At 36.0% G+C, this 24,447-nt stretch overlaps 4 protein-coding genes across 4 annotated transcripts in view; 3 read left to right on the top strand and 1 right to left on the bottom strand.

The window, feature by feature from the left end:
• The window catches only part of LOC128861410 (cAMP-dependent protein kinase type I regulatory subunit), a 93,260-nt gene extending 87,962 nt beyond the window's left edge, over nucleotides 1-5,298 (bottom strand). The window contains exon 1 of the mRNA XM_054099539.1: nucleotides 4,563-5,298. Within this exon, the coding sequence (XP_053955514.1) occupies nucleotides 4,563-4,739 (177 nt within the window). The 5' untranslated portion in view covers nucleotides 4,740-5,298. The remainder of the gene's footprint in view (nucleotides 1-4,562) is intronic.
• Nucleotides 1,738-2,406, top strand: LOC128861411 (uncharacterized). Its single transcript, XM_054099541.1, has 2 exons — nucleotides 1,738-2,094; nucleotides 2,150-2,406. Exons 1-2 carry the CDS (start codon nucleotides 1,834-1,836, stop codon nucleotides 2,372-2,374), a joined length of 486 nt encoding a protein of 161 aa, XP_053955516.1. The 5' UTR covers nucleotides 1,738-1,833; the 3' UTR covers nucleotides 2,375-2,406.
• A 3,682-nt stretch (nucleotides 5,299-8,980) lies between the features above and the next one.
• On the top strand, nucleotides 8,981-11,976 carry LOC128861409 (RNA exonuclease 5). Its single transcript, XM_054099538.1, has 3 exons — nucleotides 8,981-9,283; nucleotides 9,671-11,000; nucleotides 11,281-11,976. Exons 1-3 carry the CDS (start codon nucleotides 9,107-9,109, stop codon nucleotides 11,871-11,873), a joined length of 2,100 nt encoding a protein of 699 aa, XP_053955513.1. The 5' UTR covers nucleotides 8,981-9,106; the 3' UTR covers nucleotides 11,874-11,976.
• A 1,410-nt stretch (nucleotides 11,977-13,386) lies between these two features.
• On the top strand, nucleotides 13,387-15,307 carry LOC128860726 (E3 SUMO-protein ligase ZBED1-like). Its single transcript, XM_054098415.1, has one exon. The coding sequence runs from the start codon at nucleotides 13,848-13,850 to the stop codon at nucleotides 15,150-15,152; it is 1,305 nt and encodes a 434-aa protein (XP_053954390.1). The 5' UTR covers nucleotides 13,387-13,847; the 3' UTR covers nucleotides 15,153-15,307.
• The last annotated feature ends 9,140 nt before the right edge of the window (nucleotides 15,308-24,447 follow it).

The following is a 24,447-nucleotide window of genomic DNA, read 5'->3' as shown; positions in this document are numbered from 1 at the left end:
TAAATTATGGTTTTCCAATACCATTTCCTTCACTTTGTCGACGGTTTCATCCGCTGAAGACTTTGGTGGGTGATCAGATCGGCGCAAACCTTCCACGACTTCTTGGACCTCTGCAAAAGCCTTATACCCCTCGTAGACCCGTGTTTTTGATAAAGCACAGTCGCCATAGGCTTTCTGCAACATTTTCAATGATTCGGCACACGAAATCTCGTTCAAAACACAAAATTGAAGACAAATTCTTCGCTCGATATTTTTATCCATATTGAAAATCGCAGACCACACATGCGGTTGACTGATATTATATAATTAAATGCCAAAAACAAGCTAATTGATAGATCACGTTCAAACTCTGCGACACTACAGAGAACAGTTGTACCAACATTCCAGCAAAAAAATTATAGACATACATACGTGTAACGCGCGCTTTTTAAATGAACAAATCCCGATATTTCTTTGACAGAATGTAAATATTATTGAGACCGAATAAAACTTCCGCCCAACCTTTATGTATTATAAATTGTACTAAAATGTGCGCAGGTATATAAAGTTGGGTCCGGACCGAATTTAGCCCTTCATTACTTTTTCGTATTTCGATTCATTTAAGCTGTATTGAGTACGTGTCGTCACATTAGTGTAGTTGCTCTTCGAAATAAATTTAGTGCTTTTTTATACCCAAAATGCCAAACATTTTTAGTTTGGTATTTGTTTCTTTTTTTTTTTAATTTAAAGCTACCAAAATTTTAGACTAGGTTATGTTATGGTGGTAGTCGGTATGTATGACCAACTCACTTAGACCTTACAGATCCTTTGCGATACCACTGTGCGACACGGGAACCTCGTTTATTTTCCTTCGTGCTCTGATTTTAGCTACGGCTGGACAAATGCAAAGAAACTGCTCATCTGTTCTTTCTCTTCCTCATCTCTACAACATCTACAAAATTCATGGGAGAAAACTCTTACTTCTACAGGAATGCCTGCCAAATAGCCAATGGCCGGTTATCGAGATGTCCTCTGGTGAGAGGCTAAGCAGTTCCTTTGTTTTTTCTTGTTTATTTGCAGCCGGCCATAGTCACCTAGCAATTACATATGTGTCTTAGCTCCCCATGCCCAAAATTGTAAGTTAAAAAAAAATTATAATTAAAAAAAAAGCTTTATAAAGGCCACTCTTGCATTTAAAGCTTATGCTGAGAATATTTCACTGCTATTATAAGTTTATTGATTCTTATAAAATTGTGTTCTCATTTTTTTATATTTTCGAGGTTATGCAATAATATTGGATGTTCTTCCCTCAACTCTTCTTATCCTTTATAACCTTTTTATAAACTAAAAAAAACTAAAATATTACGAATTAAAGCCACAGAGGAGTATTCATATGGGCTAGAGACCAAAAAAAAGCTAAATCAAGTTACGAAAATGGACGCACAATGATATGCACCACACCGTTATTCTCTCCATCGTGGGTAGCAGCAATAGGGTTATGATTTTAATTTGTTTCTATTCATTTGGTCTCTAAATTGTCAAATGTTGCTTACGTTTTATCCAATTCAGGTGAAGGGTTAATCTTTGTTTATAGATTTAGAGATTCTAGGGGCCAAAAGCAAAAATAAAATTCATTACACTACTGCTGCTACCTGTTTAATGTGCCTTGATCTACATAGAATTTTTTCAATCACGTAGTAACCGTAGAGATGTAATTTTGATTTTTTCAAACATTACAAATTCAATATTAAATTTCATTCAAAATCAATCGTTTGTGCAAAAAAAAAAAATATTTATTATAGTATTAAATATAAAATTAAGGCGACTGGCGCGAAATATTGATTTCACATAAAAATGATTGAGATTGAAAAAAAAGCATCGACCCGCTCAGCGAATAAAGCGAATTGCGTGTCGAAAACAACAGTTTACAAAACGAAAGCTGGAAAATGCCAACGTCCCAGTCCCAACGGAGTGCTCCATCGTAATCCATATTTAAATTTCCTACGTGAATTTCGCCTTCGCAATGGTCATCTCCCTGCGGTGGAAATTATTCGACGCGGCGCCAAGGAGTGGAAGAATATGCCCAAAGAGGACAAGGCGCAGTTTATAGAAGAGGTGTGTATGTTATATTTCGCTTTTTCATTATAACCCATTCTCATATTTGCCTTAGGCCTTTTATGCACCCAAGAAAAAAAGACGATCCCCAATGGTGCCTGTGCATAAAGCACCGATGAACTTGATTCCATACCTTGGAAAATGTGGCGTAGTATGTCCCAAAGTGAACCCATGTGCAAAAAAACGACGCAGAAAATCGAGAAAATCAAGGTGTGGGCGCAAGCGAAGGCCAAAGAAGAGGCGTTGCGCTAAAAAACGTAAACCCAAGTGTAGACGTTGACAATAACGCCCTTGATTTTGAATTCACAAATTTTTTCGTAAAGAATGTTTCAATTTATTGTATTGTTCCAAATAACTGTGTGTATTATATATTTAATATTCAAAATTAAGAATTACGTAATGGAACCCAAAACGAGGGTGTCTTCCTTTTTTATTACTTCAAAGAACTTGGCAATTTTGAAAGCAAAAACAAACAGGAGGCAAATGTTATACTTCAAATTTCTGGGCGAGTTGCGCAAACGCAATTGTGGTCTTAGAAACATTGAATTCGTCCAACGAGACGCAAAATAATTGAAAGCGATGCCATGAGACAAAGAATTGCGATATATTGGAGCGGTTGGTTCTTTTTATATGGTATACTTGTATATGTAAGTTAATATAACTTAAGTAAGCAAAATTTTTCATTTCAAAATCTCACTCTTGTAGACACAAAAAGAAACGAAAGGCTTCAATTTGTCATTTTAAAAAGCCAGGTCGATGTCAACTTTTTCAACTTGTCTTGCCAAAAGAAAGGAACGGAAACCACAGAATCACAGCGTAAAATAATAATGTATTTACATAAAAAGAAAAGTCGCTTGCGGAGATCGCAGAAATGATGGATCGAAGCCATTTCACCATTCGCTTCAAAGGTTAAACGCTTCAAAGGGCAAACGAATTTCACAAATTCGCAGCGAAGTGGTCGTCCACGCAAATTGACACACCGAGAGCGATCGCAAATTGTGCGAAAAGTGAAAAATGATTCGAAAATTACATCAACCCAGATCGCGGCGAAGCTAAAACAAAATTTTGGCAGAAGTCCATGTCAAAACACTTAGACGAGGCTGAGTACAAAGAATGTGTGGCTAGGTACAAGCCCTTCATATCTGCAACCAACCAGAAGAAAAGGTAGGCATATGCAAAACAATTTCAAAACCAGCCTCCTAGCTATTGAGACAATGTATTGTTTTCAGAAGAAAGCAAATTTAATATTTTTTGTTCAGACGGTCGCATAATTGTGTGACGAAAACGTAACACAGCTTACGCTGCAAAAAATCTAGCACCAAGTGTGAAGTACGGTGGGGAAGGATTAATTGGTTGGGGTTGTATTTCTGCTGCAGGTGTCGGGGAGCTTGTATTTATTGAAGGTCTAATAGACAAATCCGTTTATTTAAACATGTTGAAAGAAAATCTCAAAAATGTGCAGATAAGTTGAATCTACCAAGCTCCTTCACATTTCAACATAACAATGGCACTAAGCACACGGCACATGTTCTACCACGCCCTCCATAGTCTCCGTACCTCAATGCTATTGAGCACTTGTGGGAGGAATTGGCACGACGAGTCAGAAAATGTGCGATTTCCACTAAGCCTGAATTGAAAGCATCATTAAAAGAAGAATGGCTTAATATCGGCGAAAAATTTACGAAAAAACTATTACTCAATGTGGAATAGATTGAAAGCCGTATTAAAACAAAAAGGCCTTCCAACGAAATACTAACTTTGAAGTGTATCTTTGAATTTTAAACATATAAAAGATCTGTGCCTATACCTTTGTTAAGCAACTAATGCTGTACTTTTCTTTTAATTTATGGTTTAAGCGCTGTGAATTTTCAAAAATTAAAACTTGATTTTTTAACTATGGTATATGAGTATGCGTAACTTATGTGGTTGTGATATTTAACTCAACGCTAATAGGCTGAGCAGAAACGGCTTGGTGAAATATTTGAATTTTCATGAATATTTGTTGAGTTTTTTTTAATGTGCACTGGGTTCGGAATTTCGATTTAAGAATTAGCATTTTCATAAAAAAAAATGTTTAATTAGTTAAGAAATAAATAAGCAAGGCTCTATACTATACATGCTTACTAAACGCACTGTATGTATGCATATAGTATGCCCACGACCAAGTAATGCTTTGGCCACAAATCTCTATTTCAGTCAAAAGTTGTTTTACCTAATTTTAACTCAAGTCATGAACTTCACATAAAATGTACAGATTTACACAGTAATATCCGAATACCTACCACTTTCAAGTTTATACGCAATTTTTTTATAAAAGTGCGCATTATTGCCGCTTTATATTTTTCATGAATCAGACTTTACAATGACGCCAACGCAACCCAGCACTGTGTTGTTTCTGTGCTTTTTCGTATCATGTTTAAAGCAATAAACAAGGAAATGTCAAATTGAAAAACATAATTCAGATTTACCTTTTCTAATTTCTGAAAATATTGACGCAGGAACTGAATGGGGTTCTCAGGACGACTAACACAAAGTTGAACGATGCAATCTTTGAGTACACGTTGAATGCCATGCCCCTGAATGTAGTTCTCGCATTCACGTAAACTTTGTTGTTCTTCCAAAGTATTGGCCATAATTGCGGACATGCACCGTTCCACAACTGCCACAAGTATATACGCTAATACGTGAACAGCGTCTAACTTGGGGGCTGGGTAAGATTGTTGATGGGCGCTGGCACTTTATAACAAACGGTCTTGAGTACCAATGTTGACTTTTTGCTCTTGATAGTTTATTCGAGCAGCAGCCTTATGGAACAAAATGGTATATTTTAATATGTGCAAACGTTGGCAAAGTATAATTCACGTTTTTTCGCATATAGGTATGTACTAGACTACAGTGTGTAAAACGTATTGTATTTTCTCGCTTTCAGTGTTTTTCTTCTCAATTCACTCGCTTTCTTTTGTTGCCTCTTGCATACACGGATTTCTGGGTGGTTTTCTTCTCTGCTTTATGACCAAATTTTTTTCATATACTACGTTCGAAAACACTCGTATGTAGTCAAATATATGTTTTTTTAATTCACGAAATGTTTAATAATAACAATGTTTAATTTGAATGCAATAAAATAATTCGATACAAGTGCAAAATATTACAAGCAATTGGACCAAGATATATTTTTGATAGTTGCGCAGAAATGTCACAACAAACGTTGCCACATGTACATTTCGTAAATATTTCTTTTAATAACTGGGTTATTCACAGTCACGGTCACAGAATTTATTATTCGTGGTTCACAGGCAGTAACCTCGATGTATAGAATATTTAAGGCGGCGTCATCCGAAAACCGTTAATTCATTTTTCGCAATTTTAGCAACCGGTTGACGTTATGAGTTAAAATAATGCAAAACAAATAAAAGGAAATAACAAAAGCTATAAAAATTACTTGTTTGTGAAAATTCTTAAATAGATTGGTAATATTTAGTTTGTGAGATTTTAACTAAACAAACTAATAAAAACGAAGTGCCGCGTCTTAAATTGTCAAAGCACAAATGAATATAAAGTTGTTGTTGTTGTTGTAGCAGCATAAACATTCCCCATATTTACATACGGGAAATGCTGCTGAAGTGACAGTCCTTGACCGGATATAAATCGAGGTCGTTTCGGTAACGTAGTATCGACCGTCGAGGAAACGATGAATGAATGAATATACAATCACCAAATACAGTTGTTTTGCGCTTTTATACGGATGACACTATGGCAAAAATGTGGGTGTGTGTATAATTTCCTGTGTTTGATTGTTGTTGTTGTAGCAGCATAAATATTCCCCGTGCATATACGAGGCAGCTGAAGTAACATTCCTTCGCCGGATATAAATCCAGGTCGTTCCGGTTACGTAGAACCGACTGTCGTGGGAACGTAGTTTGTTGTTATTTTAACAGTAATAGAAGCCCCGTCAGTGTAGGGTATATCACCGGTCGTCTTCGTCTGGCTCATCTAAAGGTAGGCCCAGGAAACATGATGTTTCGACACGTTGCGTCCAGAGGGAAAGGGGTGTTAAAGGAGTAGGCTTAAGGGGGCATGTGAAGAGGTTTGTCCTGGATATCGTCGGTATAGTTTAAAAGGTTTCTCTTGACGCGCCTAAGAGGCGGTTGTGACTCAAGCAGGTGTCTGCAAGGGAGAAACCAGTGGTAGCATCCTAGGAGGAACTGCTTGCTGAGTAGTTTATTATGCTCCATTACAGGGAGCATTTGTGCCTGGTTGTGAAGGTGTTGAATAGAGGGCCTCAGGAGGTAACCGGTCGCTCTCTGAATGGCAGTATTTTAACAAGTCTGTAGCTTAATCCACTGCATGTCACTAGTTCCAGGCGACTAGACAGGCGCAGCATAGTTTAGAATCGGCCGACCAATTGCCTTAAATGTCAATAGCAACAGTTCTATTTCTTTGCCCCAAGAGCTGCCGGTAAGCGACTTGAGGACCTTGTTGCAATTTTGGACCTTAGTGGCAATTGCGGTTGTATGCGCTGAGAAGGAGAGCAAACTGTCAAAGGTCACACCCAAAATTTTGGTATTGTTTACCGTCGGAATTGGTGGGTCATCGACTTTTACCCTGAGGGACATTTTGACCTCCTTTGTCCAGGTGGTAAAGAGGGTCGCCGTGGATTCATCGGGGGAAAGTTGAAGATTCCTCGCAGTGAGAAAGCGAGAAAGGTCGGTGAGGTAGTTGTTCACTTTAGAGCACAGACCATCGATGTCATTGCCCGAAGCCATTATCATGCATTCGTCAGCGTATGAGACCAGGAGACTCCCTCTGGAACCGAGTTTCTTGTAGTTTGGTAGTTTCTATTGCTTTCGCCTACTTTTTCTCTTCACAAACAAATAATTTCCTTTACTTTTTTGTTTGTTTACTTATTCATGCGGTTTGACGGCACAGCGAATTCGGAATGCTCACCCTTGTATGCTATCATCCTTAAATATAAACAACCAGGCGTATTTATTAACTGCTTGTAACACCAGCTTCTAATAGAATATTCTATAAAAATATACACAGTGCATATAACCTTTTCAAATAACTAATTTTCTTCCAGATAAAATTTCACAGTTCTTAGAAGATGTTTTTGCTTCAATGGCTGCAACTGCTCCTCATGGAGATGGAACAGTTACTCAAATGAGAATTTGGTCTCCTGCCCAATTCTTAAGACGCTCAGAACTTTCCTTGACATAATAATAATTCAAAATATCTTTTTTTGCTTTTGTTATTAAAATTTAACTTCTGATTATTATTGAACGTTTGTTAATTTTGTTTCGGTTTTCGCTTTCGTTTTGGTTTTACAGCCAACTTCTGGGATAAAAAAGTGAGGACAACAATTTCTTCGTAATTCTCAAGGTAATTGACTGAAATACTTATAAATGAGGTAGTTTGTTCTCAAAATTTTATTTGGCGAATTATGTAATTTTAAGGCAGAACTAATAAAATTGATACCAGTAGACCAGCTGATTTGTTTTTTTCTTTTCCTTCGCTGTGATGCTCAACATACTTGTAGTTGTTTTTTACTAGATAAGTTTGTAAGCAGAACTAATTCTTTCAAAACTTCAAATTTTTTCGCACGCGATTATTTGTACCAATTGCTACTAACTATAGAGCTTTGAAGTTTGTGTACCCAAAGAACTTGCAAGAAATGGAAAATTGAGAGCGCAAAGTGGATTTTCGTTCTGGGAGAAATTGTAAATTTATGTATATTAGAACAAATTTTTACTTGCAAAAATTGGCCAATGATGAAAATAACTGTTCTCAATCATATATCATACAAAAAATAAATAAAGAACCCAGTTTTGAAGAATAAAGTTTAAATACAAAAAGTTAAAGAAAAATTTGCTCGTCGTGCTTTTTTTTTTTTAAGTTTTCCAATCCGGTATTTTTTATGATAATTTTCTCTCTTTCCTCTAGCAACTATTATTTATTGCAAAAATAAATTTAAATTTTAAAAAATAATTTTGAGACGAGCAAAAGATTTTTTTTTTTAATTCTGCGAGTTATAAAATGAAGTATTATTATTATAATTTATTAGAATTATAAAATAAAGTAAAATCTTAGCATTAATTTATTTTTGTCTCCATCCCCAATATTTACAGAAAATATTAATAATGAAAAGTAAAGAACAAGGAGAAGAAATCGAGTAATTCACGAATTTCTTAGCGAATTACTTAGGTATCGAATTATATGCCATATGAACAAACTTTACATTCTTGTAAATTTGGTGCGGGCACACATTTCCAATTATTTCTCGATTGTAAATATTTCTGGGAAGTACATGTTGATTGCATTTGAGTTCAGAAAAAACCCTAAAAATCGCAACATTTTTTGGCGCTTTAATTTTCAAAATAACATATTATTATTATATGTTTTTTCAATTCAACATTTTGAATGTGATCATTTTTGTCAGAATGGAATCAAACAACGCCACTTTCAAGAATGATCGAATACAAGATTGCGGCTTTCGAATTCGCTGCGACGTCATTGTTGAATAATATAAAAAAAAGGACGAAAAATTGTGTGTTTGGGAAAAAAGCGCAAAAGAACTACATTTGAAGATATTTATATAATTCGTCCTTTTACAATTTAATACGCGGCACTTTGCAGTCATTCGTGTTTTTAATTTAAAAGTCGAAAACCATCAGATTACAATATTAAGAAGCCATTCAATTAATATTTACAAACAAGTAATTTCTCTTCCTTTTTGTTATTTATTTGTTTTTTTATTATTCAAACTGATGACGTCAGCCGGTTATCAAAATCGCGAGCAATATAACACTACCTACAGTTATTGTACCAATGCCACCTTGTATAGACTCGCGTTAAAAAATATACTGTCATCTCAATGAGAAAAGCAACGCTGCATTGATTCATTGACAAAAATGTCAATTCTCAATTCTCAACACGTGAAATTTCCTAAACAATAACGAAAATTTAATTGATACGTATTTATTTTGCAAGGTATTTTGTATAAAAAATAGCAATGGAAATATTTTCAACTAAACAACAGAGACGTAAAGAGAAGAAGAAACAGAAATTGTTAGCTCTAGCAAAATTAGTACAACTGAGTGACAATGAACGTCGTGAAAATGCGGTGGTCCAGATAGCTGCTGAGGCAAACGAAAGTCATGCCCACAACGACGATGATGGTTTTAAAAAGGTTTGTATTCGCCCCTCGGCAAGCAATGGCAAAACCTCCAAATATATTTCTCTTGATAAAAAATCATTTCCCGTTCGGAGGCGGCTTAAAATTGTTCCTCCATTTGTGGAACAACATCAAGACGCACACTAGAAGGAGGTGCTCGCCCAAACACACAACAAAGGGTGTAAGCGCCAATTATATATATATATATATATATATAGTATATGTTGCCTTATTATTTTCGTTTTATTGTACGGTCACACATAAAAAGAAACCAGCCAAAGTGATAGCTACAAATCAAAAAGCCCCCACAACTGCGACAGAATCACTCGCAGAAGATGGTTTTAAAAAGGTTTCCATTTAGCTACGTTGCCTAATCAAGTGTTATTTTCGTTTTATTTTTAGGTCACACATAAAAAGAAGCCAGCCAAAGTGATAGCTAAAAATCAACAAGCTCCCATAACTGTGACAGAATCACTCGCAGAAGATGAGCCACCAACAAAACGTTCTAAACCTAATAAAAGTAACAGCACTGGTGGAAGTGACAGTGATACGTCCCAGGTGTCATCAACACTAGAATCAAATGATGAAAAACAGCGGATTGAGTTGCAATTAACTGAAGAACAATATAAAGACTTGCGACGACAACTACGTCAACGTAAAAGAGAAATTGAAGCCGTGCCAATATTGCGGTTGCGCGAATTTGGCCAACGCGCGTTGCTAGAGATGCCGCAAGACCAACGCACACCAATTTTTCTTACAGATATTCAACATTTGCTAATGTCGGCGCTGATTGGTAAAAAGTCACCATGTGTTCCAGATCGTTGGTGTTTCTTGGAAAAACCCTTACGACTCTCCCATAGTGTTGTTTTGATATTAGAGGGCCTTTCACTATATCACTACCTTTCAAATGAGAGCAAATTCACTCAAGCAAAAGAAATATTCCAGACGCGCTTAGAGGTTGTGTTACCACCACAGAAAGAAGGGTCAATTATAGAAGAAATAGCTCAGGTGCCACTAACCAATGTGCAGGCTCAAAAGCTAATTGAAGAACATGGATCACTAGAATCAGCTGTGGAAATGACTAAAGATCCTACTTTACTCGTTAAAGCAATATTTCCCGTTAGCCACGATTCTTCAAAAACGCAGAATAATAACTGTAATCTGCCCGCTGGTGATAAATTTCCACGTACAAAGCTTCTGCTCTCTGCTTTACAGATGGTAGACGAGGGTTATCCGATGCCATTGCGAGGCGAACTTAGCGAACGTTTTAAAAACTTCGTCTTTACCAAGGACAAATATGAACCTGTTACTGACAATAGTCCCATGTTTGGTGTTGATTGTGAAATGTGTCGCACAGTAATTGGACATAATGAACTGACACGTATTTCAATCGTAAATGAACAACTTGAAACAGTTTATGAAACGCTAGTAATGCCAACAAATAAAATTGTGGACTATTTGACTCCATACTCAGGCATTACGCGGGAAATCTTGAAAACTGTAACTAAAAGCATAGAAGACGTACAGCGCGAAGTGAAAGAGTTACTACCACCGGATGCCATTTTGGTCGGTCAATCGCTGAATTTCGATTTGAATGCAATGAAAATGATGCATCCGTATGTGATTGATACCAGTATGTGCTTTAATTTGAGCGGTGTACGTAGGAGAAAAGCAAAGTTGCAAACACTTGCCTTGGCATTTTTGAAAGAGGCTATTCAAGGAAACACAGATGGTAAGTTTATTACAATTATTTTTTATTTAAGTTGATTAAAATTAATAGCCTCCAAATATTTAGATTTCGTGTTTATTTTGTGAGCTCAAGGCCGGTTAATAAGTAAACCACTTAAATTATTGCGATTATTTAATTGTCGGATTTTTCAACTAAATCAAAAGTCATCTTCAAGAACTCTTAGATGTGCTTCTTAAACGGGCCATAAACTCAAAAATATACATACGAATATTTGTATTTAATTAATTTTTTAAATCAAAATGTTTCCACATTTCATTCACAGGCCACGATTCTGTTGAGGATTGCACGGCTAGTTTAAAGCTGGTGAAAATGAAATTGGCAAACAGCTTAGAGTACGGCGATGAAATACTGATTCAAAAGAAACGTTTACAGGAAATTTTGAGTTTGGCAAGTGGAGATAGCATTAAGAATAATCTTCTCGCGCACGCATCACAGCGGGATAAAAGAACTGCAATTATAACAAATGGTATGCTACAGCAGCAAATGAAGGAAATCATATCAAAAGCTGAAGGTAATAAAACGCGCGAAACACTGAAAGGTGTTTCTCTATACGAAGTGGATTCGAATAAATGTGCAATCAACAAGGCACGTCAGGTAGCATTGGAGCACTCGCTGACTATTGCTAATCTACGATTAGATATAGAGGAACTTCAACTAGATAAAGCGGAAAAAACGGTGGGAAAGATTGATAAATGGATTGGAAAATTGTGGCAGACTGTTGCACATAATGGCTTATTTTTGGTTTTGATGGGCGGTTCGACAGAATGCGCCAGTGGTGTGGCGAAAATTGCTATCAAGAAGAATGAGGCTTCAGCTGCAGCCAGAATAGCGGCGATAACACCTATTACGATTTAGTGGAAACAAAAATGTTTCGATGATGTATAAATTCAACGAGGGGTTTTATTAATTTGTGGAAATTTAATAAAAATTTGTCAATGATAGGAGATAATTGAATACATGTACTATATATACATATTTTTCGGAAAAAATAATTTATTTTATATTAAATTTTGGTGCTGATTAAGAATAGGGTAACGAGGAAAGAAATACATACGCAATTTTTGTTGTTGTTCTAACAGCATAAATATTCCCTACATATGGGAATAGATTGCAAATAAAAGTATTAAAAAAAAAAAAAACATATGGGGAAACGGGGAATACTGCTGATGTAACAATCCGTGGCCGGATATAAATCTGGGACGTTCCGGCTGCATAGAACCGACTGTCGTGAGAACGATACTAATTTTTATTTCATCTACCTGTTTTGTTACAACATTTATATTCCTTGACTTTTGACAAAATATTTTTTTTACTCAATTCAGTTTTGTGTAGCCCGATTCTCCAGAAGTCCCTTGCGGTGATCATCACAAGTCATTGGAGATTCATCTAAAATCAATCGGACAAGAGAAATTAGTTTTATTAATAGATAATCTTATGCCCGATCGAAGCTGTTTTTTTTTTTTGAATTCACAATATGGCGGCCTCAGGAAATATTTTTCAGACATTCGAGAAAAAACTGACAATTAATTGTTGAAAAAAAATCTAAACTTTTGAAAAAAAATTCCTTCGATCGGGCACGAGTTTTTTATGTTCTTCAAAAGCAGTATACATTTTATTGAAATCTACGAAGTGGTTTTCACACAATATTTTTAAGATTTTATACTTCGAGAAAATGCAAAAAAATCCAATGTTTTGAAAATTCTTACTACCCCTAACTCCTTAAGTCCACACTAATTTATTTCAAAATACTAAAACAGCAAAACTTTCGAATCCACTTTCCCTACCTCACTCAAAGATGCCGTGTTGTAGTAAATAAAGTTCGTTCAGGTACGCCGTAGTGCACAGTCATACATGTATATGGTGTGCGGTAGGGATGTTAAAAAATAATCGATTTTTTTTCTTATTATCGATTTTTTGTAGTCGATTTTATTAAAGGCGAAAATCGATTTTTAATAAATCGATTATATGAATTACACATTTTAAATCGATTTTTGTAAATAGTGCCATCTGTGCGACGGATGATAAAATGGATAAGTAAGCTAACTAATGTGAACAAGTCGATAAAAATCAGTGCCATCTTTACGTACAAATATGTAATGAATTGTGATCCTGCCTTTATTTATTTCTTGGAAGCTTTGAAGTGTCGAAATAAATATTGGTTTAACCATAAAAATGTCTTCCGCTGCTAAAACACCCAGAAGCTGCTGGCGCAAGTATTTTACAATAAGGAAGGAAAATGCAACCGCAAAATGTAAATACTGCCCAAAAGAGTTAAAAACATGCAATAACACTACAAACTTGAAACAGCACATGGAAAGAAAACATTCTGATGTCTTAAAAGCTGACGAGGTAAAACTCATTATTTGATGTAATAGTTATTATTTAAAATATTTTAAATTATATTTTGTTTTTATTTTTATCACCGCAGAATTCACATGAAGTTGATGTCCAGGATACTACCAATTTGAGGCATAATGATTCATTGGTGCATTCGCCATTGACAGACACTGAGGCTTCGTCGTTAACTCCAAAACGGGCTAGATCAACTATCGGAGCGGCTTTTTCAAGAATTTCAGCATATGCCTCAGATGGAGAAAAAAATAAACAAATAACAAACAGCATCGCAGAAATGATATGCCGGGACAGTCTTCCTTACAATATGGTGGAAGGAACAGGATTCAAAAAGCTAATGAAAACTATCGTTCCTTTGTACAAGGTTCCATGTCGTAAAACTATCACAGATCTCATTGATACTAAATATGACGAAAAAAAGACCCTTATTAAACAAAAATTACGGTCTGTTAAAAACGTCTATCTTACAATAGATGAATGGAAGGATATGCAGTTAAGAAGTTTTTTAGGCGTGACTGTTCACTTTATATATTAGAAAATTTTGAAATGAAATCGGTGAATATCGCATGTGAACTGCTTCATGACAATCATACAGGCGAATATTTATCGGAGATGGTTCTTAATGTTTGTGAAGATTGGGGTTTGTCGCATGACAAAATTGTGAGTGTTACTACAGACAATGGCGCTAACATGGTTAAAGCTATTGAGATTACTTTCGGCAGAGCAAAACATATTCGATGCCTAGCACATACGTTGAATCTAGTAGTTGAAAATTCTGTGAGTTCCTCTGATGTTAAACTTTTTTTGGATAAAGTACGAAAAATCGTAACTTGGTTCCACCAAAGTGGTGTAGGCGCTGAAGAATTGCGACAGATGCAAATGCAGGAAAGCGTTGTTGAAGGAAAATTGAAGCATTTGGTCGGAGATGTGTCTACAAGATGGAACTCACAATTATTTATGATTGAACGTTTTGTGTTAATGAGCAGCACAATTGGATCTATTTTAATAAACCATCCGAATGCACCCCAAATGCTTCAAGCAAACGAAATCGTTGTGCTCAAAGAAATTGGAAAAGTTTTAAAGCCTTTTCACAATGTTACCGAAGAAATGAGCGCTGAAAAATATGTGACAGCTAGTAAAGCTATACCTATTATCAAGTGCTTGAGAACTTTGTTAGACGCTATACCGATAACCAGTGATTTGGCCAATCAATTCAAATATTCATTGCAAACAGAACTAAAAAAAAGATTTGAAAACATACAGAAAGTTCACCTTTTCTCAGTCGCAACGTTTTTGGATCCTAGATTCAAAAAAATTCATTTAGATGAGCCATTATCTTTGTCAAAAACAATTAATTATACCAACCGATGCCTAAGTTTAAATACTAGGAATGATGATACTATACTGGTGACCGATTTTGAATCATCTGTTTCATCACAAGTTGCCAGCGACGATCAAGATATATGGCAGGTACACCATAACAAAATAATGGCTGCTAATACGTCAATGACAAAAAATACAGAGATAGATTTATATATCGCAGCGCCATTATCAAATCTTAAAGTAGACCCTCTCGATGTATGGAGAAGTTCTGAGGGAACTTTTCCAAAATTAACAGACTTAGCTTTGAAACACCTCTCAGTGATGGCCACTTCTGCACCAGCTGAAAGATTATTTTCGAAGGCTGGGAATATTGTCAGAAAAACTCGAAACCGTATTTTAGGAAAGCGACTACCAAAACTATTATTTTTAAACTCTTTGACTGAAGATTTATGGCAATAATTTTTTAAGTTTCTGATAAATTTTGATTTGAGGTTTGGAGGAAGCTTCCTTTTCTTTTTTAATGTTCATACCCAACAATTCTCGTTATATTTAATACTTAAATTAATCGTTTAATTTTATTTTGATTCTAGTCGAATGTTAATTGATACAAAACATTTGTGGCAATTATTTAATTGAATTTTTTTATTACTTAAACTAAAAGCTTGAAGATAGCTTTCTTTTATTTTCTTAGTTTTGTTTGTTATATTGCTATATTTTGTACTCTTATAGTTTTGTATTATTTTTACTGCAATAAAATATTTAAGAGTACTAAAAAATGTATATATGTATCATTAATTTGAATATGTAATATATTTATAATCTTAAAGTCGTCCTTTTAGATATTTTTTCATACTTATATATCAAATATGCATTTTTCGTATAAAAAAATCGAAATATCCACAAAAATCGATTATTCCCTCAAAAATCGATTTTTTATAAATCGATTTATCTTGAAACGAAAAAAATCGATTATTAAATGATCGATTTTTTCGACTCGAGGTCACATCCCTAGTGTGCGGGAGATGCGCGAAAACTACCCTTTGCATGCCTGTTTATTATGTGCCGCTTTGGTGGTGTTATGTTTCTCTAGCTCTCATTGTTGGTAACAAAGCTCTGAGAGCAAAGCGAAAGTAAAATTGTTTACTAACATATGCTCAAAAATCTCTGTATATGGTGCAAAACAAAAATGCATTACTGAGTGGATTTGAGAGAAAGGCCTACGGAATTTTTGTACAGGTGACTTTAAATAAAAAAAAAATTATAACTATGTATTTAAATAAATAGGAGACTTTTTAAATTAAGTATACAATTAAGCGGTCGTCGTGGACCAATGGGTTGGTGCGTGACTACCATTCGGAATTCAGAGAGAGAACGTCAGTTCGAATCTCGGTGAAAGATCAAAATTAAGAAAAAGTTAGAAGTCTTTCAGAAGAGCGTAACGGCTTTTAAGTTTTTGGGGGAACTAGAACCAGAAGTCTTAGTAAAGGTCGAAAAGTCAAAGTAAACAGGTTTTGAAAACTGTCATGTTGAGACAAGAAGATTTTTTCTTGTGATTACGAATCAAATTTAGTGGAAATATCAACGAATCAAATTAGTAGTAGATCCGTAAGCAGCCAACCAGCAAATAACAAATAAATTCCCAATGCCTAGGGCTAATGATGATTTTATGTTTATACTTAGATATCTAAGTAAACTAAAAACAACAAAGCCAATTAATTTTGTTTTAGCCTTGGTCGTGTAAAAAATAAATAGAAAAAAATAAAAATTGCAACCCTGCTGCTGCTACCTGTTTAATGTGCTTTGATATAGGACATAGAAAAATATGTAATAAAACCTATTGAGTATAAGAAAGCAGTTAGTTATGCTGTGTATGTGTGTTCGTATAATAATAGTTGTGTTCGATAACAAAATTAGGCATCACCAAATCAAGGGCGTAATAATACGTTCACATATCACTAGATTATCCTTTTGACGTGATAACGTCTTATAATTCGATTTAACCCTCTAGTGCATAGAAAAGATTTTTTATAATAAAATTATGTTTTGTACTAATTAGAGGCCATAAAACACAAATATAATATTATTTTTATTTGTACGACCCGAATTCGCTCTGTGGCCCTGGAAATTAGCACCCCGCCTCTGGACGGTCTTATGCAGGTAGCTTAAAAAAAAATTACTGAAAATACAATACCACTTAAACAAGTAAACAGAAAACGTTTATTTATAAAAATTTAAGTAATATATAAAATAGTATACAAATTGTTAAGTTTGGTTCAAAGTCTAAGAAGAACGAATATATGTACATATACATTTACTTAGAAATAACTTCCCATCATATCTTCAAAAATGTCCTTTATTCAGCATGAAATTCCTTAAAAAATGATTTTTTGACAGACAGATACCACTTTATGTTGCATTTTTCGCAATAAACCTGAGTCTCCGATTTACATGGCTTGTTACGACATTGACGTTTACTACTTTTATCGCAGAAATTTGGCCAATGATTGAGACAATCATACCTTATATTGCGTGGTGGTAGGCACAGTAACTTGCTTCCCTTTGGTACTTCTTCGGCTTGTTTTTCTGCAGTAGTGGGGCGACCTAATTTTTTCGTTTCCGATATGAGCAGGAGAGTTTCGGCGATTTCTTCCCGAAATCGTGGAAGCTTGACACGCTGATGTTTTTCCCGATTGATGCGATGGTATAAAACGTAAGCATTCACTATTGCCAAGTCGATAACATGGTGAAATATACGAGATGGCCATTTACCAGTCTTCATGCGAATTTTGTAGCGACCAATTAGACTGTCCATCAAGTCTACTCCGCCCATGTGCCGGTTGTATTCTTTGACAATGTTTGGACAGCTCACATATTCATACTGTTTTCTATTGCGGTTATAGCGACGGGACAATGTGTTTCGGTCGCTCGGATTATTCGAGCTAATTGCTGCACACCTGCATATGTTGACGCTAAACGAACTGGTTTGCTGTCCTTCCAAACAACAGTAGAAATATCTACTCCAAATGCGGTGGCAACGAATTCCTCCGAATATCCACGAGGGGCTTTTTTCACCACTAGCTGTTCATCGGTAGATAGTTTACAGTTTTTCACACGGTTGGCTCGAAAAGTTCCAAGCGAATAAATTCCACGACTTCGAAGGTAAACCAATAGTCCAAGCGACGTAAAGTAATTATCGAAATACACTATGTGGTTTGAAAAGTCTGGTATGTTTCTTGACAAACGGACAATACTGGCATGGCATTTTTTATTGGTTGAAAAGAATGTCTGCCCCAATATGATCGCACATTCGGAAAACGATATATAGACATAAATATCAGTATGCCAATATATTTTCGTATTTCTTGCACTGTCCAGACGAAAGTTGAATTTATTTTCTTCTGACGAGCATAGAGATTGGTTTCGTCACAAATCAGTTCCAATAGCTCTGTATTAAAAAAGTATGCGAAGCAGTCATATGGTGGTTTTAAGTGAAAAAACTCTTCAAGATTCGGGTTATGAAACGTCAACTCTTCAACATTTATTTGAAGATGATTTTTACGCCACAGTAAGTTTTGAAACTCTTTCATATTGTTTCGAAGATTAGCAACATCGCATTCAAAGTGCGCTGAGGAAGTTGGTATACCCCTTCCCGAAAATTCGTCTGTTCCTGTAATTTCAATTTCTCCTTGTGAAACCGGTACAAACATGCTTTTTAGATTTTCTTGTGGACCAGTTGGTACAGCAAGGGAAAGAGAAAGATCAGATACAGAAATGTTGTTTCCTGTTTCTTGTAGAAAGGAATCATTTTGATTGGGGACCACAAAATCTGGATCATTCACGTCGTTGTCACTATCGAAATCATCGCCTTCAATTTCCTCATCACTGTTTTCGCAAAAGTCCATAAAGTCGTTGAACTCCTCATCTGACATCTTCGACAAGTCGTATTTGCATTTGCGTCCCCACCGCGACATTTTTCTAGTGATAAAAAATATAAATCAGCATAATATGTGAACTGGAAGTTCAAAATAACTGAACATTTTTTTTGAACGGTTTTTTTTAGACGGTTGCAGCGTGAAGCACACAGTGGCACAATGCACATAAAAAAAAAACTTGGAGAGTACTTTATCTCACTCTACACTTCTCAATCTACTTACCAAATATTTTTTTAACTCAATATTCCAATAGGGCACTTCTTAGGAAGTCTCACAAAAACACCTTCTCAGAAAAATACTTTTTTCGGTTATTTGAGCACTTCTTTTAATTCCACTTGCAAAATTTTTGTAATATGAGCACATGCAGCTTTCACGATCAAGGGTAAACTGAAGAATATGAATCGTGTAAGCTGCATGACAAACAAAAAAGGACTTCGTGTTTTTAGTTTATTTTTTTTTTGCTTTTAAGTGTTGCCCGCCTGTAGGCGGTTATATGCACTAGAGGGTTAACAGGCTGCACGCACGAAAAAATGCGTTGTTACCTTGCTCATTAGTGTTACCTTGCTCATATGTCGTTACCTTGCTCATTAGTGTTACCTTGCTCACATGTCGTTACATTGCACACAAAGCAAACGAACGGCAACGTTCGACATCTTGCTCTCTCCTACTTAAGTGAGCGTATATATGTATGTATATGCGCATATGTACATATATAAATTCACGTATTTGTATTTGCATATGCCTTCTTATTGATTTTTATTCATTTGATTTACTTGAAGAATTTAAAATAAAACCAAGTTTGTTAATAATACCTGTTGTTTTAATGTTATTATTATTTTTTGACGTGATAACGTCTTATAATTCTATGTAGCCGGCTGCACGCACCAAAAAATGCGTCGTTATCTTACTCATGCGTCGTTACCTTGCTTGAACAGCATGTTATGTTATGTTATGATATGTTGGGTTATGTTATGTTATGTTATGTTATGATATGTTATGTTATGTTATGTTATGTTATGTTATGTTATGTTATGTTATGTTATGTTATGTTATGTTATGTTATGTTACCTCATTCTCTATATCCATACAAAATATCTATCAAACAAATAAAATTAAAATTTTCTTTTGAAAAACGCAACCATTCATCAGTATTTTCTTATGACGTTATCACGTTAAACTATCGTCAGTAAAACGACTCTTTTTTTTCGAACTTAACTCCCAATCCGTAATTAAAAAGGGAGATTACCCTTACATAATTTCTCTCCCGAGAATCATAAAATAATCTCAGATTAAATATATACTTTTTGCTGTACAACCCTGTGTTTTTTGAGCTATCGATAGTTATTTTTATAAATGCAAGAAGAAACGTTAAAGTAAGAACCAAACTAAATAAATGCCAACAAAGAAAAAAGGCTTTTAGACATAATTCTAATAAAATATTTGTTAGATTTTATTAATTATGCAGTCATATTCCAGAAAAAATACTGTGTTTATAGGCGCGATAGCCAGTTCTTCATTATTATAAAATGTAATATCGAATTTCGAATACGTAATGCTGCCATAATTTTTTGCAACCTCAGTATACGTCGTTTACAGATTTCCTCCAACTATCTATTACCAACAGCAAATAGCGCAATTAAGTTAACTATTGCTTCTCTTTGGCTCTTCTTCACTCTTTTAGTAATAATTAAACAAACAAAAAACCAAAAAATATTCTACCAAACCAATTTCTATTAAGAAAAACTTTTCAAAACAGCCTTGATAGCTGATTGTCAGTTTTGCAGCTAATCTGCCATATGTGAACGGGTAGATTAATTTTTGTGGATTTATTGTTAATCATGGCATATATAAACGCAGTTCGAGCGAAAATCCTCTCCCAAAGAGCAGAAAAAGCATAAAAGTTAACGAACGCAAATTTGCTCTCACTTGCAAAAACTTGTAGATGAAGAGATTACAGCTGAGATTGTTTAAAAGTTGTTAATTTGTCTAAAAAAATTACCATACATTTACTCTATATGCTCACGTTCTAGTTGTTAAATTTTCATTTTTGACTTCAAACTGCAAATTTCAAGACGGTGCAAGGGCTGAAGTATACGAAATACCAGATTCACCAAAACATTAGTTTCTTTATCAATTGTTTATGCACCATTTTTGCTGGCCAAAAATTTTTCCAGCAAAAAATTATCGTCTCTCTTGCATCCAACTGCCAATTTGCTCTCACAATTTTTGATGGACGGATAATGTAACTTTTAAAATTTTTTATGTTATCGAACGTAACTATTAATGTATAATAATTACCTGCGAAAAGCGGGTCTAGGGTAAAACACTGGCAAAATACCACGTAATAATAACCAGAACTAGTGTTACATCTACATAGTTCAAATATATGAAGAAAGCATGGTAACATTTCCATAGCGATGTCAATGGACGGCACCTAAGAACTTTTTATAGACCATTCTACGAAGAAAGTGCATTGGACCTTCGGCAGACTAGTCGATAAACTATATACCACACACTGGACTAGATTACTTCATTTTCCCATTATTAAAATACAATTTTTGTATGTTGCTTGAGCTGCCGTATGCCCAATAGGATGGTGCGAGACTACCATTCGGGAGCGCACAGTTTCGAAATCCCGTGGACGAAACACATATCGATAGAAAACGGTTTTGCGAATGACGGTCGCTCCTATGCAAACAAAATCAAACATCTACCATGAAAAGCTCCTTTTCCGTTCGGAGGCAGAGTAAAACTGTAGGACCTTCCATTTGGGGAACAACTTCAACACGCACACCACCACACCACATTGGATGAGAATCTCGGCCTAACACCCAACAGAGGGTACTATATATAAATAGGGCGTCCGGTGGTAGAGTTAGGAAAAAAATCCAAACTAAAAAATACTAATTACAAAAGTATTCCTACTTCAGTAACTATTACAAATTATTTCCTTTAAATGTTGACCGTTACTTCGGATATGAACTATATTATCTTTTAATGTTGAGATGGTTGTTGTTTTTGTAGCAGTATAACCATGTATGGGGAATGCTGCTGAAGTGACAGTTCTTAGCCGGATACAAATCCGGGCCGTTCCGGTCACGTAAAACCGACTGTAGTGAGATGGTCACTGGTCATAGACTTTACTTTTGAGGTACCACCACAAAAAAAAACTGTATCCCGCAGTATCGCTATGGTCTCTCTGACTGTGTGCAGCTTGGCGCCATCTTACTGAAACCATCTGTGTGTGTACTGAGGGAAGGATGTTCTCTCATTATGGCAGAAAATAATTGTTCACCATGCGCCATGCGCCGCTTGTTCTCCACTACTTTGAAAAAATTATGCTCAAATTATTCCACTGCTTGACAATGCACACAAAACCACTATTTCGGGACCGTGAAGTGGCTGTTGGTGTTTTAATAGTGGGTTCTGTGTTTAAGGTGAACAATAAAAGCAATTTGGTGTATTTACACTCCCATTTTATCGAAAATAGGCTTTATCCAAAATTGCCTAGCCAAAATTTTTACGTTAATTATAAACGTTGGACTTAAGCGTTTGCACGATTTGAATTTCGCATGGGTGAAGTCTAAGATCCTTCTTCAATGTTTCATGCACAACAGTTTTTGAAAGCTCCAGGACAGCCGCGCTCTTGCCCACGAACTAACCCGGATTATCGTGCAAACTTGTAGCGATTATTTCAACATTTTTTACTTGTTCTCGATGCCCGGCTAGACTCCGGCCGTGAGCTGTTTGCCACCGAACTTGTTGCCCGGCACCGTCGCACAAATCGAATCTTCACTTGAACATAATTAAACGCCGAATATTGGAACGAGAACACAATCGGTCTTCTTCCCGCTCCTACGCGCAGCGGTTAGGGTGAAACTTAATATTCCAAACTGTATACCGTTTCACTTTTGGTCACAAAAAAGAGTTAGCGGGCTGCAGGATGCGTCAAAGTTGTTGCATGAAGTGGCAACTTTATCACCTAAAAGGGGGAAAAATACAAAAATAATATATTATTATTTTTTATTTATTTAGTGAAAAGGGCTGTCGGCCTAAATATTGGGTTGGCAACTAAGTTATTGCGGAAGGAACATTTTCGTCATATTTTGCTTTTTTTATTTCCGCAAAGTGAAAACCCATCCCAAGCTCATAAAAAGTTAGTGCTGTTTATGGTGACGAAGCCTTAAAAAAACGGCAGCGTCAAAATTGGTTTGCCAAATTTCGTTCTGGTGATTTTTCCCTCAAAGATGAAAAACGCTCTGATCGTCCAGTTGAAGCTGATGACGCCCTAATCAAAGCAATAATCGATTCGGATCGTCACAGTACAACGTGAGATTGCAGAGAAGCTTACATGCAAATCACTTAACACTACTTGCCTATGTTCGAAAACTCGATACATGGGTTCCTCATGAACTGAAAGAAACGTACTTAACGCAACGCATTACCAGCTGCGATTTGCTAAAGAAACGTTATGAAAATTATCCATTTTTAAAACGACTGATAACTATGTTATGGGTTGTGGAGCAGGTCAGGTGAATCAACTTAAACAACATCAAAAGCTGATATTTACTAAAAGAAGGTTTTGTTATCAGTTTGGTGGGATTGAATTCTTACCACCCTACCGAACGATCAATTCTGATGTCTACATTGAACAACTAACGAAACTAAACAATGCAGTTGAAGAAAAGCGGCCCGAATTGACAAATCGAAAAAGTATTGTATTCCATCATGACATTGTAAGGCCACACTCCTTGAATGGTAAAAATTTCAATAATGGTGATGATGTCAAATCGTACCTGATTCAGTTGATTGCTAATAAAATCAGAAGAAGTATGAACGTGTGATTATGATGCTGCCTGAAAGATGGTAAAAAGTCATTGATCAAAATGGGCAATACATTACAGAATAAAGTTATTTAGTTCTATGAAAAAAATTGAGAGCATCGTACGAGCCGCAGAACTTAATCGCTCAGGCACAATTTTTTATAAGAGCGTACAATTGCTGGCGTATGCCGATGATATTGACATCATCGGCCTTAACAACCGCGCTGTTAGTTCTGCCTTCTCCAAACTGGACAAAGAGGCAAAGCGAATGGGTTTGGTGGTGAACGAGGACAAAACGAAGTACCTCCTGTCTTCAAACAAACAGTCGGCGCACTCGCGTATCGGCACCCACGTCACTGTAGACAGTTATAATTTCGAGGTTGTAAAAGACTTTGTCTATTTAGGAACCAGCATTAACACAGATAACAATGTCAGCCTTGAAATCCAACGTAGAATCTCTCTTGCCAACAAGTGCTACTTTGGACTAAGTAGGCAACTGAGCAGTAAAGCCCTCTCTCGACGAACAAAACTAACACTCTACAAGACTCTCATCATGCCCGTCCTAACGTATGGCGCAGAAGATTGGACGATGACAACATCCGATGAAGCGACGCTTGGAGTGTTCGAGAGAAAGATTCTGCGTAAGATTTTTGGACCTTTGCACGTTGGCAATGGCGAATATCGCAGACGATGGAACGATGAGCTGTATGAGCTTTACGACGACATAGACATAGCGCAGCGAATAAAGATCCATCGGCTACGTTGGCTGGGCCATGTCGTCCGAATGGATACAAACGCTCCGGCTTTGAAAGTATTCGATACGGTACCAGCTGGTGGTAGCAGAGGAAGAGGGCGGCCTCCTCTGCGTTGGAAAGATCAGGTGGAGAAGGACTTGGCTTCACTTGGTGTGTCCAACTGGCGCCGGTTAGCACGAGAAAGAAACGACTGGCGCGCTTTGCTAAACTCGGCCAAAATCGCGTAAGCGGTTATAGCGCCAAT

The sequence above is a fragment of the Anastrepha ludens genome, chromosome 4 (genome assembly GCF_028408465.1).
Source record: "Anastrepha ludens isolate Willacy chromosome 4, idAnaLude1.1, whole genome shotgun sequence".
Classification (NCBI taxonomy): Eukaryota; Metazoa; Arthropoda; class Insecta; order Diptera; family Tephritidae; genus Anastrepha; species Anastrepha ludens.
This window is presented reverse-complemented; position numbering and strand designations above follow the sequence as displayed.